The sequence below is a fragment of the Ambystoma mexicanum genome, chromosome 9 (assembly GCF_040938575.1).
Source record: "Ambystoma mexicanum isolate Mex_15411 chromosome 9, UKY_AmexF1_1, whole genome shotgun sequence".
Lineage (NCBI taxonomy): Eukaryota > Metazoa > Chordata > Amphibia > Caudata > Ambystomatidae > Ambystoma > Ambystoma mexicanum.
In genome coordinates, this window is record NC_090931.1 from 1,300,750,597 (window position 1) to 1,300,767,335 (window position 16,739).

The 16,739-nt window shown below is 46.2% G+C and overlaps 1 protein-coding gene across 8 annotated transcripts in view; it reads right to left on the reverse strand.

The window, feature by feature from the left end:
* Positions 1 to 16,739, reverse strand: part of KALRN (kalirin RhoGEF kinase) — a 1,827,638-nt gene that overhangs the window by 351,871 nt on the left and 1,459,028 nt on the right. Inside the window, exon 1 of one of the 8 annotated variants that reach the window (XM_069616666.1) lies at positions 3,617 to 3,819. The exons of 6 other annotated variants lie outside the window; for them this stretch is intronic. In XM_069616666.1, the coding sequence (XP_069472767.1) occupies positions 3,617 to 3,680 (64 nt within the window). In that variant the 5' untranslated portion in view covers positions 3,681 to 3,819. Of the gene's footprint in view, positions 1 to 3,616; positions 3,820 to 16,739 lie in introns of those variants that run through there. One more of the 8 variants, XM_069616667.1, reaches the window with a different exon arrangement.

Below are 16,739 nucleotides of genomic sequence, written 5' to 3' on the forward strand. Positions count from 1 at the left end.
CTAATTAGGTTGCACCTAGAAACTTGAAAAATCGATATAAACAAATGCACGTGACTTCAACTGGCATCAAATACAAAATAGCCAAATGACTAAACGATGCTGTGCCTTGTATACAGATGAAATTAACTGTTTATGTGCCTTGAAAAAGCCCAAAGGCTGAAACAGTAGCACGTGCCTCCAAAAAGGAGTAATGTTGGCACCATGCATAAAATACTCTACGAAATCAAATAGATTTCTAAAAATATAAAACACAAGATTACATCTCATTGAAATGGTTTACTGAACTTGGAAGCCCAGGCGCATCTGAACATAGCAAACCCCATTCTTGAACCAAATGGCATCATGCAACTGCTGCAAATGAAACACCAGAGAGCAACTGGATATAACGCTATCAGATTACTATGGCGCTTTATGCCAGAATCCGCCCACTACGAAGCACTGTAGCAGCACCCGTTATCACCCGATTCAATGGTATTGAAGTGAGAATGCTGACGGGGCGAGGCAGCCTTAGCGGGATTCCTACTGCTAAGCGAAGGCTCCCTGCCTGCAGAGACGAGAGCTTAACCCGAGATGTAGTCACCCAAATACGGAAAGCGGGACCACGGAGAGAGCCACAGTCTGCTCTGTAATGGACTAACACACGTCGAGTCCGTTAGCCTTTGCGGATCTAGGGGAAAGCTGGAGACTAGAGAAGCGTAAAGTTGTACCCAGACGGGACAGGAATGTGGGCTGATGCCCATGGTCTAACTTTCGACTTCTAGCTGTGCCCGTGTGGTCACTGGCTTCTGCCACAATTGCAAACTGTGTCCCGTCCTTCTGCTACATCAGGTGCACGGCGTTTCCGCAAGACAGAACCACAGCCACCCCACGCCCGGCCACCACTCACACCATCCTGGTTTTCCACTAGGGGCACCGCTCCTTGCCGCAGAGCCCGGGCCGATCTCTGCCCATTTGAACTTTGCCTTAAGCCTCCCTCCCTCCCTCCCTCCTGCACAATGCCGGCCGTGCATGAGAATGGCATTTCTGAGCAGGGGGCCCGACAATGAGGGCTAACAGCAGGCCCGGGATGAGCGCGCCTCCCTTTGTCCTCCCCCTGCTCCCATCTCGGATGGGCAGGGGGTCAGGGAGCAGGGGTTCAATTCATTTACAGCAGCACTTTTGTGTCAAGGATTTACAGTGTGTGAAGTCCTCGTCTGCATGAGTCTCAATACGAAAGGGCAGAGTCGGCGACAAGCACTTGCTGTACAACGTCACGCCAGACCACACTACACTTTGCTAGGCGGCGCGCTGCCGCTGCAGTAAACATCGTTTGCACGTTTGCAAATGTGCGACGGCCCTTATAATCCACACACCTCAGGCCTCACCCCTCCCCCCTCACATAACTTCAAAAAGTGCCACACCATGTTTACTTTGCGCAGACCATCAGAAATGCACAAGTAACTGGGTGGGTGGGTTCATGGCCCAGGCCACCACCCATTAAGTATTACATCAAACGGGTCAAAGGTAAGTACCGCCCTCCTTTTGGGGGGGTTCTAGATTACGCGGGGATCAGGGGCGGGTCACCGGAAATCACTTTTACCCTCGCGGGAAAACAGCAGCAGAAAGTTCCTCTTTTCCCACCAAAACAGCGCACTACGGGGTGCCTTCTGACCTCGGCAACATCTCGCCATCACTTAAAAACAGAGCACAATTTAGGCACGGGCCATCGGTCATTCACAGGCATTGCAGCCTTAAAGGGGTGGTTGGGTCCCGAGCCTTTAAAGGCCTGACGCTGCAGCGGAGCAATAAGGCGGCGGTCTCTCTACAAGCTCCACACTACTGCCTTTGCTGTTGGCATTCTGCAGATACCCGCGGGGAGGAGCTGTCCAACACCCCTGAAAAGAAGACATGGGCACAGTCTATTTAAAAGCTTTACACCGCAGCAGAGAAGTGATGGTACGGTCCATTTCAAGTTCTGACATCCCAGCAGAGTAGTACTCGTGCTAGCCATTTAAAAGCCTTACACTCCAGTAGAAAAATGATTGCACTGTCCGTTTCACCAGCAAAGTAGTGTTGGTTCTGTGCAAAAACTGCAGCAGATAAGTGTTGGTGTCCATTGCAACACCTGACATACCGAAAGAGAAGTGCTGGTGTCTTACACCCCAGGAAAGAACTGCTAGAGCTGGCCACTGCTAGAGAGGCAACGGCTATACTGGTACTGTCCATTTCAAGGCGCTACACTCAGGCAGATTAGTCAATGTAGGACAATTGAAGCCCTTTAACTCCAGCAGAGGGTTGAGTGTAGGCTATTTAAAGCCCTTGCACTCCAAAAATGTGGCTTTAAGAACATTGGCTGCAGAATAAAAGCCCGGGGACGGTCCATGTCAGCTTATTAAGCAATGCGGTTAGCGTCTGTTTGAAAGCCTTGCCGTCTCGCGGGGAACTTCTTATACTGTCCATGTAAGTGACGCGTCCTCCTGCAGTCAAGTGCTTGCCGGGTTCAAATAAATGCACTGCACTCCCGCTGTTGCAGAAACCCCGTATGTCCGCATGAAAGTGCTGGCAGCGTCCAAAATGCATCACTGCAGACGGGTTATTTAGCTCGGCCCCGTCTCACTTAAAGCCCTGATGGTTACCATAGCCGTACAGCACACCCATACGTTGGGTGCTCCTGCTGGCTGAGGCAACCGAGAAGCCAACAGCTGGAGGGAGGGCGGGGGGGGGGGGTGGGAGATAGGGGAGAGTGCGAGCCTGCAGAATAACTCCGTCCAAGTGGACCATGAGCTGGAAATGGCCGGGCACCCAGGCCCTCAAAGGGCAAAAATATAAGAATGGCAGTAATAGGGCTAGTACAAAAAACAGCACTTCTGCGCAGCGAGTAAAGGCGGGCAATGTTCCCACTGCACGCAGGGTATTGCCAAGCCCGCATGTGCAATACTCTAATCCGCTTTACTCCGCCCGACAGAAGATGGATTTGAAAAACTTGGAAAATTCTTAGTTCGCAGGGGGACTACAGGCAGTGTCCGGAGTGAGGCTGTGGGTAGCATCAGCAGTGGGGAGACAAACGCACGTGCGACAATTAAACCCCCCCCCCCCCCATCTCTAATTAGTCACACAGCAGTCACAGCACAGCAGGGGGTTTACTCCGGGATCCCTCCCACTACAGGGGTCTTTGGTTCTGTATAGGCAATGAGGAGGAGGGGGACCCCTGCACTGATACCAGGGGGCGATCCATCACGAGTCGCCCCAGCTACTCAGGGGCTTAACTTTGTACCCCCCTGCTCCTCGGTTATCTGAGGCTATAACCGGGGAGGGGGGTCGGGAGGAGTTACAGAATGGAAATAAATACAAGCGGCCATTCAGCATGCGTGTGAAAACCCCAAATAAACTCCCGCCCTCCCCTCGATCGAGGCACTCTTGCCATCCGTGTACCACTCCCCTATCCTGATGCAGAAGCGTAGGGGCCTAACACCCACCAACTCGCGATTCCACCTTACACTAACCATTTGCCCGGGACCGTCCCGCAACACCAGCCACCAATCACTTGAACAGATTCACCCATTCCCAGGGAGCACCCCCCCGGACCTCCCCGGAGGCGTGCATCTTAATGGTGCTGTAATGAGCGGCCGCGACTGACCTTTGCACGGGAGGCAGCAGCAGCACTTCACGCAGAACCACCCGCAACAAGAGCCACTTTTCATCCTGTCGTGGCCCCTCTCATGGCCGGGGCCCCGGCGGAGGGAGGGAGGGAGGCAGGCAGGGGGAATGGGGCCGCGCAGCCCGTGCTCCGGTGCAGTAACCTCGCAGCCAGCCTCTGTCTGTGTTGTGCCTTGTGAGCAGGGCCACCTTGTGCGGTGGGCCGGGCAGCGGGACGGGGGAGGAGCCGGGCTCTGCGCTGTCACTCACACACAGCCGAGCACTCTCGTCACCTTTCATCGGGACTCCTGTCACGTCAGGGTACAATGCTTCACGTGTCCCCCCTCCGGTGTAAGCGACTTATCGCTGGTTCTTAAAAACGGGAGGGTAGAACTGTCTGTGCACGACCTAATGCGCACACAAAACAACACGCACGTTGCCCTGCCTCACGGCTTGCGAGTCACCCGGCATTTCCCGCGCATGCACATAGCTGCAGCGTTTAGGGATAAGAGGTACGTCTTGTTTTCTTCAAGCCACAGAACAGGTTGGTACATCAGAAGGTCACCGGGGACGAGGCAGTGTTATAGCTTCCGCTGTTTCTGACCAATGACTGACTCCACCCCAGCCCTACCGGCGGTGGTCGAAGTGTACGAAAAGAAGTAGTGGAACTATGTTCCGTGCTGCCCTGCCGCCACACCCCCTCGCACGCCAACCTAAACCCCCACCGGGGGTTAAATTCAGATAAATGTGCATTTCCCCCCCCTAGAAGGCCAGCGTGGCTCTGGCTGCAAGGGGGGGGGGCATTTTGTAATGAATGTAAGTCTCCAAGCAGATTCAGCAGTTGGACGAGGCCAACTTGGAACACACAATTCTCCACCCCCATCGCACTCTAAAAACCTACGATGGATTCCTAGGCAAAAAAGACTAACATACTCGCCCTTAGCACGTAAGGGGTTAATGGGCGTCAATATATGTATGGGCGCTGCGACCTCATAGGGTCGAGCTGAGTGTCACATGAACAGGTGCCGTCACCTAATAAAAATGGGTGTCCGGTAATATTATCCTCACCAATAATATCGCCATATATATTGTCGTGGGGTAAGGCCATAGCCGATATTATTGGTGATGATCATTTATGGGGTAAATGGGACCCGGGGGTTGCAGGGGTGTCGCTGCGCTCACTTAAAAAAAAAAAAAAAAAAATATAGGTTGAGGGGGGGGGGGGGGGGGGGGGGATAAGAGATTGTATCTCCCGCAGGTTCCATGCTTAATGTCGCCGCAAAAATATGGCGATATTTTTTGCGGGGATATTAACACATGGAACCTGAAAATGGCTGTAGATACGACCAGCTACCTGTCCAGGTACACCAACAACAATGGTCCAGATGGCTCTAAATGTTGCCATCAAGCACCAGGCAGAGCCTCACATGCCAAGGTTAATGATATGTTATTTATATAGTGCCTTTGCAAAACCCCTGTGAACAGAGCAGTTATACAACAGAAGTTGGGACTCATTTATTGACCTCGGAAGAATAAAAGGCCGAGTTGGCCTTGCTGGGATTCGAACCTGCGGCCTGCATGTCGCGCACAGATCGCATCAGCGATTGCCCAACCTGCTGAGCGATCTTACTGGCTTAGGAATAATCATCAGATGCAGCCATGTTCAGATGCAGCCATGTCCACGTACACCCTTCTTATGGCAGCCGCAGCGTCACATGTGGAAGTACAACTGGGAATCAGTGACAGCGTGACACGTGCAGTTCCCATCATCCATGCACATATGCACCGCTATTCATGCTATTCAATGCCCATGGACACTCTCAGGTTCTGCCCTGAGTCAGCCTCATGTGCCCAGATACGGCCAATGAAGATGGGGACATGTGTGTCTACTCGGCGTATAAATCCTGAGCAAGAAAGCCCCAAATCTGTAGGCACTTACGGTGGTGGTGATTAATTTAAAGTTTTCCACTCATTACTTTTTAGTGTCCATTTTCAGTTAGAGGTGGTTTGCAGAGATGTAGGTCTCTCGCTTGCTCTGCCTAGAAAATCAAGCCCCGACGCACAGATGATGGGCAACAAGGCCGAAACATGTCGGCGGTTGCTTGCAACTTGGTGCAGAGGGGACGTGGCCCAGTAGTCTGGGGTGGCCTGTTCCCCATTGTGGCCATGCTAAGACTGATTTGCATATGTCCATTCCGCCACTATGGTGCAGGTGGACTAAAAACAATTATGGGGAAGCCGGCCAGGACACTACCAGTTGCAATTAGTTCAAAGCTTTCAGTTCATCACATTTTGGGGTCAGCTGGTATCATACTCCCAGTTGTGCAGTGCTATGCAAAAAGCCAATTCAAATACCAAAGTACAAAGAACATTTTAGGCACAGCCTCATACGTCCATGTATCGCCATGTTATGCTAGGTGTAGCCTCTTAGTAAAAGCTAATAAAATGATATGGAAAGTTCTGCCTCACATGCCAAGGTACAATCATCATAGAAGTGCACACCAAGTGCAGTTGTTGCAGTGCTCTAATCTAGTGTGGAGTGCTATGTGAAGCTTGCTGGCAAAACTGGTTTATCCTCCAAGCTTCCCCGGCAGTGTGTGCAGTCTTGGAACTACTCACAGTCCCTCCTTGCTGCTGTTGGCGTCCTACGAGTAGAAAGACTATTTAAACCCTTTCGCGGACCGAAGCGCCCACAAAGTGCACACCAAGTGCAGTTGTTGCGTCTGATGCGGTGGACCTGGTATTTGCAGTCCCGCAGTCATGCCTTTCTAGATGCCTTTCTATATGCCCAAAAGCAAGGTGGGCTTCCAGCCTGTGCTAGACGCCAAGGGAGGGAGCTGCAGTATGGAAGAGCGTCCCAAGATCATTCTATCAACATCTCGATTGGGCCGCAGCAAATGCCTCCGATTACTAGAGGGGTGAAATTGTTAAAAATTACAAATTTCTTCCCAAAAGCTCCAGGTTTTTTTTCAAGGGAGATTTACTGATCCTGTAACTACGGAGAGCGTTTTTATCAGGATGAAGACACAGCAGTGGTGGATGTCCGAGTACGTAACTAAGTTATAGAGGGTTCATCGAGCGCCGCGGGTGAACCAATTTCAGAATGGTCTGTTTTGGCCTCAGTCGTTCTGCAGGAACATGCTCAAAGGGTCATTCGCATTAGTCGGCTCCAGACTCTGGCGTGTGGGACTACAGAGGATAGGAAGAGGCACTTAAATATCAGGCCCAAAGTAGTCACGCAATAACCTCCGTTAAAGTCTACTAATATCCTCTCATTGAACTCAATAGAAAAAATAAATAAATAAATAAAAAAAAATCGCCTGATCTCTTTGGATCCCCCGAACCTATGCCTGAGCGGGATGGGACTTTTGACTATGCAGCTAATGACCAGGCTCAACAGCCACCATCCGAGGGTTGCCCAATGCAATCACATAATTTGGATGGAGGTTTTCTCCTTCAACAAGGTGGATCCCAAATTTAGCCACTCATCCCAGCAGTCGTCTCGGTAACTCCGTGGCTTGAACGATAATATCTGGCTTATACTTTGTGTTGAACTCCTTGGTGGGAGTTTATGAGAACATAAATTATGATATGCGAGAATTCAAAACGCAGTTAATAATCATAAACTCCAAGATTAGTTTTATGGAAGGCTTTCTTACAGTGCGAAGTTCAGGGGAAGGGACAGGGATTATTCAGCACAATGCAGGCCCTTTTCTGGGAAAGCCCGGGCTACTGGTCTATAAGAGTCTAGCCACCTCGAGTCTGCATGCAGAGGCATCTCAATCCCCAGGCGACTTCCAGGTGAGCGCAAATTAAGTTCGGACCAAGACGTCCAAGGTGGAAGCTGTAGCGCCCTCTGGTTCCATGAATAAGGAAGTATGTAAATCTCAACCAGGGGGGTGAAGGAAGGGGAATTGCCCCTGCAGAATGTGGGGAAAAACCCAAAGAAAACCAAGAATATGAAGAGCTCTTAGCCAAAGAAGAACCAGGGTTCAAGAAGATTCCTGTAAAATCAATGATGAAACCTCCAGGGAGAAGAGAGTAGGGAAGAAAGGCACACGCCAAGTGGTCTTCGTTATAATGGTTCAACAAGAATGACTAGGAAGAGCTCCTTGAATAAACAGACTTCCAGAGATGCCTTTAAGCAAGTGGAGAGCTCTATGTGATTTTTTTTTAGAAAAGGTTGTCACAGAGGGGTCTGTGGTGGAGATGGAAGATCTCTCCACACATGAGGAAGAAATTGATCACCAGGATGACTCGGAGGGTTTGCAGGTTAATGATACTGACACTTGATTTATTGAAGGAAGGCTTGGACTTGGCTGCTATTGTCGCCAAGCCATTACTGAAACATGAAACACTGTCTTCTCGTCAGGAAAAAGTCTATCAACTCAAGTCCAAAAGAGGACACTTCAGACGTATTGCGGAGGCCTGTTTAGCCTTGGACCAAGATTGGCTGTATGGCATCTTGGGCCTCGAGTTCATTCGAAGATCAAACTATAGTATTGTTTTAAATGGGTCAAAAGTGTTGGACCTTTTTGGTAATATTGCTTCCCTGAGAAATGTATATTCTAGCAATATAGCTCGGATTGACTTTCCTGATCCAAAATGGACCGATGTATTTTTATGTCAGATCCACGTGTGTGCATGACCTGCTGTCTGAACTGGAGGCTTTTTTTTAAAAACAAAGGACTATGATTTATTGAAGTTTCAGAAGTCTTGTGGGTTGGAAAGCCCTCGGCAGAAGGGACAGGGAAGCATTGTATGAAATTGCTCAAGTTCTACGAATATGAGTAGAGTGCTAGTGTACGAGGGTGGTTCAACTAATAAAATATCCAAGGAGATGGATTGGGCATGGATAACCAAGTGTTTAGCCCCAGACAGAATGAAGGAAGGCATTAGTCGCATATTCAGTCCACGAAAGGGATTTAGATCTCCTTTGTACATTTTTTATTATTAACTTGCAGAAGGTCTGGTTAAAGGAGGCATAATTAATTGATGAGGATAAAACGTACAGCCTGCATTACAAGGGAGAAGGGGGACAACCATATGGGGGTTTAATTACTGCAATTGGGAATGGCTTGCATTTTCCCAGCTGCCTACCTCTCATTGGGGGGGCGTTTGGCTGTGATGTTGGCTAATATTGGAGACATCAGGGGTCCGAGGGAGCTCTGCTTATCAATTCATATCGGAACCATCTGACCTCCTACTCTCATGATATGGTTGATTGTGTTGCTGAACTTCTAGAGGATTGGATTTGTATGGACAAAGGGGAGAAAGTAATTCTAGTGGGAGATTTTAACTAACTTTGCAAAAGTTAGTAACTGTTCCGCCCGATTCAATCAGGGAGCCGTCTCGAAGTTAAATATAAATGTACGAAGATGGATGAATCTCACGTTGAAGTGGGATTTTCACTGTTTAAATGCGATAAATTTGAATAACAGTCCCCAATTTCACCTGAAGATCAGATAAAGCAACGTCTACATTAGATTACATTTTTGCCTCGCAGGCTTTGCTGGATAAATGTGGAGGGTTTAAGATTTTTAATACTGTACGGCGTGATCGTCTACTTCTAGGTTGTTCCTTTGAGGTGGTTCACTCTACCAAGGAGCAAACTTGGGCTGTAAATATGCTCATAAATAAGCCAGGCAATCGCCTCATCTGGAGACCTTGGTTAATAGAACAATTCAATTCAGACTTGCTGATCTTTACAACATTCTTAATTCAGGGGCAAAAGTAGATTTTCTCTGTCCCCACTTTTTCTTAATTTCTTAGAGACAAAATTGTAAACATTAGTGGGAGTAAACAAGTTCATGGTTTCACTGAAAAGAATGGGAAGAAACAGTTGTTTGATAGTAGGATCCAAGAAAAAAAAGGACTCTTGGAGGACAGCTGCGAACTCTCCAGAGACACAGCGATTTTCCAGGGGCTTTGCAAAAATATGAAAGCTATGAAACAAATCTTTAAAGAAATTTGCGGAAAGGTCACAAAGTCAAACTATCAATTGGAGGGGGGGAAATGATAAAAGTGCTTATTCTAAACGATTCAAAGACGTTTTCGAAGCTCATAAATGACGATTCAAGGTACCAAGGAAGCAGACCGATAAGCCCAATTCCTGAGCATATCTGGATAGATTAAGAGACATGTTGTCATGCCGCGGTCCTGGAAGTACTGGCATAGATGGAGATTCCCGCATTGAGCTGTGGAACCATTGTTTCCGGTCTAGTCCTCAACCAAGATGGCTACTACAGTCTATAACTTTGGGCTGTGACGTTGATACAGTACATTGTATCCGTTCCTGGAGACTCGCTGTGTTCACCTGCTCACTGCAGCCTCGTCTGCTTTTATCTTCCTACTCCGTGTTCCCTTGTTTCACTTCATTGCCTATTCTGGGCTTATCTTGCGGTATTCCTTTCCTACTAGCCTATATTTTTTCCCTGTGTCCGTTTGTTTACCCCGAAGCCCCGCCTTCGGCTTATGCCCGCTTGAGTTCCTGGATTGCGAGGCTCTATTTGCTTCGTTCCGGCATCCTGCCTGTTTTGGCTCCACAACGGTATCACTCTCTATTGATTCCGTCTGTGTTCAAGGTTCTATTGCTCACTGCAGACCTGTGACTTATCACTCGGTCTGCATCTGTCCATTTACTTTTCTTCGCGGGCTGGTTGGTCTCTGTGAGCTCCGCATTGCTAACTTTCAGTCTTTGCAGCGGGACTCTCCCGAACTGCATTCTGACTATCCTGCACTGTATTCACCGCTCTTCTCGGTGTTCACCCTGCTAATCTTTCTTTGCTGGTTTATCTACCTTCTTATTCTCTCACTCGCTCACCTAAGCTGTCTGAGTTCTGATTATTCTCCCTTCACATTTCCTCTCTTCTCCTTCAACCGTTTATTGTGGAAACTCCTCCATATTCTTTGTGCTAGCGAATTGTGGCTCACCTCCTCCTTCATATAGCCACATTTCCTCCTATACAGAGTAAGACTGTTCTACTTGGACTTCCTTATGTGAACTGAAGTTGGTTCCTATGGCTTACAAGCTTGTTACATTCATCAAGGACTATTCAGAATATCCAACCAGGGTTTTTTGGTGCTCAGCTTTTTCCCTGGTTTTGGGCGGGCTACCCAGTGTCCTTTTGGCGTGGTTTTCTGGATCCAGTCAACGTGGCCTCAGGGGGAGCTTGTCCGTATCTGCACGATAAAAAGCTAAAGAAGATATCCAAGGAGAAGTCCAAGGAAGACCGCCATCCAAGACAAAGAATCTCAGAGGACTCTCGAGGCAGCTCATCGGAAGTCAGAGGTGAGGAGGGGCTTTGGGAGGGTACGTCGGTTTTGGACACATGTATGATGCACCCAATGTCAGCAAGCAGGTAGCCTGTGAGTCCTTAATGGTATCCTGGGAGGTGGCTATGGTTTCAGAAGATATAGAATACATGATCCGGTCTGTTAATTGAAGACTTCCTATCACCCTTCCTAAAGATTGGGATGAGGAAGGAATTTTTTCGAAAGGAAAGGCTGTCCAAGCCCGATTTATGTATAGAAAAACCCAGGTCTAAATACTTAGCAACTATCTCCATTCCTTCTCCTATGAAACTCCATCTCTAGGATGATTTCTTTTACCCATTAGAACAAATCATAATTTTAGATTTTTGGAAGTTTATCAACAAATTATGGTTCTTCATAAAAACAGCCAGAGCGGGTGAGGGCGGCGGGCCTGGATCGATTGTCTAATTATGTACTGAAGGGCAACTGTAAATTATGGGCAGACATTCTCTTCACACTATATCAGAATATTTAGTGAACTAAGACCATATCGGCATTGTAAAAATTCCTTCATCATCCCAAGTTTTTGGAAAGGTGATAGGACGTCTTCAATTAACTATCGTCCGATAGCACTTCTGGACATTACCAGCTAAATATTCTCAGCAGTCATACTCCGGGCCCTTAAGGCATGGGCTACCAAAGTTAACAGGTTGGATGTAAATCAAGCTGGGTTCCAGAGGGGTTTGGGTACCCAACTCCATGGATTCCTGCTCACTCTGCTGTTGAAAAGCTATAGGTTGAGAAGGGACAACTATATATAGCCTTCATAGATCTCTCCTTGGCCTTTGATAGGGTGAGCAGGTATATTATTTGGAGTAAACTGCAAAAAGTGGAAGATCCCAGATTCCATTCTATACATTCTTATGGATATCCACACTGATACTAGGGTCAGGGTTCGGTTGGATGGGAAAGAGCGTATGTCCAATCCGGTTAATACCTATAGGGGACTTCGCCAAGATTGTTTGTTGGACCGGGCACTTTCTTTCTGCCCTGGGCAATCACCTTAATTAAGTCAGAGCTTTTCCACCATGCTTGGGCACTTTGCCGATTCACCATCTCACTTACACTAATGACCTGGTCATTTTAGAACGGAGCCTGATATGCCTTCAGCATTCCCTGGATGTTCTGGCTGCCAATATGAAGACCATGATTGGTCTATCAACTTATAAAAATATAAAATTATGATTTGTTCTAATAGGAAAAAGAAATCATCCCACAGATGGAGGATTAATGGAAAAGGAATGGACATAGTTGACCAGTATGTAGACCTAGGATTTCCTCTATACAATCAACCTCAGACAGCTTTCTGTTTCGAATAACTAAAAAAGAAGTGTGGGATATATATTGCTCAAATGAGAAGGCTCATTCCAAATGTGGTCTCCCTTCCTCCTCTATTCAAGCATTATAGAGCCAAAGTAATTCCAGCTCTGTTATACAATAATGACATTCTCTTTACCACCAAGGCTGCAGATTGACAAGTGCTGGAAGGACCTATTTGGTGGAAGGTATTTGGGTTGCCTAGCTGTGTGCCAATGTCTATTCCCTGGCCTCCTATCAATGCCCTCCTGGATTAAATTGAAAGCTTTTGCACTTTACAGGAAAATCTTGGATCCCCGAAAAACCGCAGTTCACTAATTTGAATGTCCGGATGGGTAATCGTAGTTCTATTCACTTTTTAGATTGGATAAAGTAATGTCTAGTACACTTGGGAGTCATAAATCGGTATAACGAGTCCATGGTTCTAACTACTCATGAAGTAAAGAAAGCTCTATGGGAACAATATTGAAGTATTAGTAGAGATAGCAGCATGAAGTATGCCTTATACCATAGTATGACTCACCAAGAAAAACCCTTTAATAGGGTAGAACATTATATCACGAAATTTCGATTGTCGCCAATGGAGGATGCTGTACCTAAGATTCCGATTTAGCCTCCTTCCCACCTTGGAGGTTGTGGGAGCTCGTATTTGTATACCCAGAGAGAATCAGATATGTAGGTATTGTAGGGAAGGGTGGCTAGTGGGGTAAACCAGACTCTGGGGCACCTCTTAACCGAAAACTTTCTTATTAAGGTACAAGCATTTTGGAGGTTTCTTTTAGACAGAAGGATATATGTCCCCACACATGTTTGGAATGAGATTTTAGCTGGCGTTCAAACATCTTTGATTTTGGCTGCTATACGATGCATTGGAGATTCCAATGTAAAAAACAAATTAATTTATTAAGTAACAAGCCATGTAGTGATATGTAATGATTTTTTTTTCTCACGTTTATTGGATATGGGAGTCTAACTTTTTGTAGGGAACTGCTGGCGGTGAAAATTCTCTTTCAGTGCCGGGGTGGACTGAGTGATGGGTGTACAGGATACTGTGTAGATTCAGATTTGCTTAGGTTGATAATCTGTTTTTTCTTTTACCATATTGAACATGTGTGTTCTTTTAATATTGCATTTTTTATACTGTCTAACGTTTATTCATTAATCAGTGGGGTGCATTTACAGGCCCTAACAGAAATCCCCTTCACCTCAAAACCGCATTTCAACATTGCCATGAAAAACGCTTGTGCTCCGTTTTCCTGGCACATGTGTGGCAAGCATTTGAACCTTTCACCAAAAATGGCTGTGCTTTGTTCCCTGGCACATGTGTGGCAAGCATGTGAACACTGCATCCCGGTAAACAGCCCCACAACTGATGTCCCCTTCATCTGAACCAAGTTATGCGCTGGAGTGAAAAACGGCTCTACCTTTGCTGTTCTGTCATCTGAATACAATAGCTGTGCACTACATTCAAAACGACCCTGCGTTTGCTGTTCTTTCATCTAAAATACCACAAAGGATTGCGCTGTATTGAAAAACAGCCCTGCGTTTACTTGATTTCATCTGGATGCCAAAAAGTGAGGCAATACATCCGAAGACAGCCTTGTCTGACTGTTCATTCACATAAGGGGCAAGGAGTTCACATTGCAACCAGACTCGGCTTTGTTTTCCCTTTCATGTGGACAGCAGCATTCTAAAACACTGCAAATAAAAGAAAACCGCTTAGTTGGTTCTTTTCTTCCATGTTAAATAAAATAAAAAAACCTGTGCAGAGGTTCTCTCCCTCTGTATCCATGAACAACAGTACACTCAAAAGGTCAAACTAGAAGAAAATCCCATGACCTACAGAACCACATTTAAAATATTCAATGAGAAATATGGCTGCACACGTGTGAAAGAATATAAAGAAAAAAAATGACGCTTAAAAGCCAATGTGAAACGAAGGCTTTTGCTCGCACAGAATTGTTCTGAAGAATATGTTGGGGTGGGGGGGTTGACAAAGCCATGTACCTTATGCTTTCCCCCACAACACTTCACTGAACTTGGCAGAGGCTCAGGAATATCAGTAGAACGAGTTTGGCTCAGGCAGGACACTTCTCAATTGAATGCCTGGCCTCCCCATGGAAGTCACACTTATAAGTGAATTATTCTGCAATGACATCTGAGGGGGCTCAGGGTGCAATAATTACAGGTTCTGCCAGACTAAAAGGCAGTACCAGCAGAAAGACAAAGGAAGCAAGTGTGGCCAGAGCTTGACCAAGAAATGAGAGTTCCTTTTGCACCCACTTCCCAGGACAAACTGACAAACTTCAAAGGGCACAATAAAAGTCCTTTGTTGCAAGCTGAGCCAGGGGGAGACATTTGACAGGTCCTCTAAATTGACATTAAAGGAGGTATGCATTTTAGGCATTTTTCCCCAGCACTCAGAACAAGAAATAATGTCATTGTATGATATTTTTCCATGTGATTTCCAAGCGGAGATTCAGAGACTAAGTGCATGTTTCTAGGACTTTGTGAACTGAAATGGCCGGTCAATACTCGGTTCTGGCTGATGTATAAATGGGACAAATTTGACACTTGGTGGAAAGATGGAGATGTACATTATGAATACGCTTAATTATTTGCAGAGTGATAACTATCATACATTTTATGAAAATGACCAAAAGGTGCCAAGGGGCCATGCTACCTCGCACAGAGTTGGCGATCGGCTTGTCTAATTCCGCATGACACCTTCAAACTACCCATCTACTTCTTATGACGCTGTCAAATATATATTGGAAGTTATGATACATAACTCAATTTTGCTAAAAAGTCGGCCAAGAGAACAAAGAACTGTCATAAATGTCAAAGAGACAGATGGCGATTCCCTTCCCTTGGACTAATGACGCCAGGTGGCGGGGAAAGGAATGGCCGGCTGTCCTATCCCAGGGTAGGAGCAATTCTAGAACACTTCCCCCATATTGTAAAATAAATGACGTCATTTTGGGCTATATAAGGGGGAAGACTGTACTAGACACAGGCTCACACACCCACACAGGAATCCAGGGAGAAAGGAGAAAGAGGACGGAGGCAGCTGATCCCATCCAAGAGAGTGCTGAGACGAGACCCTTGCCATGCAGTCCAGAGTCCCATCCAGGAGAGCGCAGTGACTGGATCCCTTGCCCTAGCTGTCAAGAGACCGGAGATTCCGCTGGCTGCCCAGAATCCCAAGTCAAGGCTTACTTTGTAAGTAGCAAATAACCCCAGTCCCAAATTGCATACCCCCCGCTTTTGTAAACTCCATCCCAGAAAGAATCCCATAGAAAATCATATTGAAAATCCCATTGAAAGTCCAAAATCGCCAGCATAATTCATTCACTGTTCCATAGAAGAATCTGTATTAGCCTGTCTATGTTAGCGCATTCCTTTGATAAATCTTTCAGTTGCCTGTATAAATCCTTAGCATTATCTGGAAGTAAAGCAATTCATTCCCCATTGAAATTCACGTTCAATATTGTTACCATTCGAAATCAACAATTTGTCGAGTGTTTTTACTAACTATACTCATTAAAGTATAGCCTCAACAGAATTAGTCCTTGTCACTAAACACTGAAATTGTCCGTGTATTGTGTGCATCCCTACGAATTCCTAATCGGCATCCATCCCATTGAAAAATTCAAACCGTGGTCCCTTTGAGAGCAATCCCTTTCTGTTAGAATCCTATCTGTGCTATGCCTCTGTCCTTAAAACCGATTTCCGATTTTGACAGCTCATCCTTTTTTTGAAACTACCCGTCATCACAAATCCTGTGTAAAGCGAAATTCTATTTTGCTGTATGTTTTTCTTTTGCATCTACTTTCTTCCCCAAAATCGATTTTCCTACCTCTTTTTCACGTTGCCCTGGTGTGCTGAGTAGTAGTCTTTAGGCTTCCTTATCTCCTCAAGTGTAGCATCACAAATTTCCTTTCTAGCTGTCAGAACACGGTTGTGAGCTGCTGCGCGAGTAATCAAGCAAATCCGATTCTGCCATTTTGCTCAAAAATCGGGTTTTCATTTTCTTTTCTGGCCTCCTGTCTTGGGGTGGTGAACTGTATTCCAAATCTGTTTTTTCTCTCTTTATCCTGACTCCTTGCACTGCCTTACATCCAAAGGGAATTAGGTTAGCTAATGTTTGGGGGCGTGTGTTACAGGGGGAGTGCTTAACCTTAGTGCAATCACATGCTTGAAAGCTATTATTCCTGTTTGCCATGAAAGATTCATATGAACTGTGTTAGGAATTATGAACCAATGGTTCTGTAGGAAACATTGTATTGTGTGCTATAACATTGGTGGCTGGTGTCAAATTGTTTGATTTTGCTTTTGTTCATTAAATAATAAATTAATAAATATCTTATCAATACACACCGGCCTGGTTCCTAGTCCATTGTGACACAGGGTGTTTGTAAAGGTGGTGTGAGACGGGTTGGAGGCCTACTCAAATAAAAGTACCTGTGGGTTATTAAAGATAAAAAGCGTTT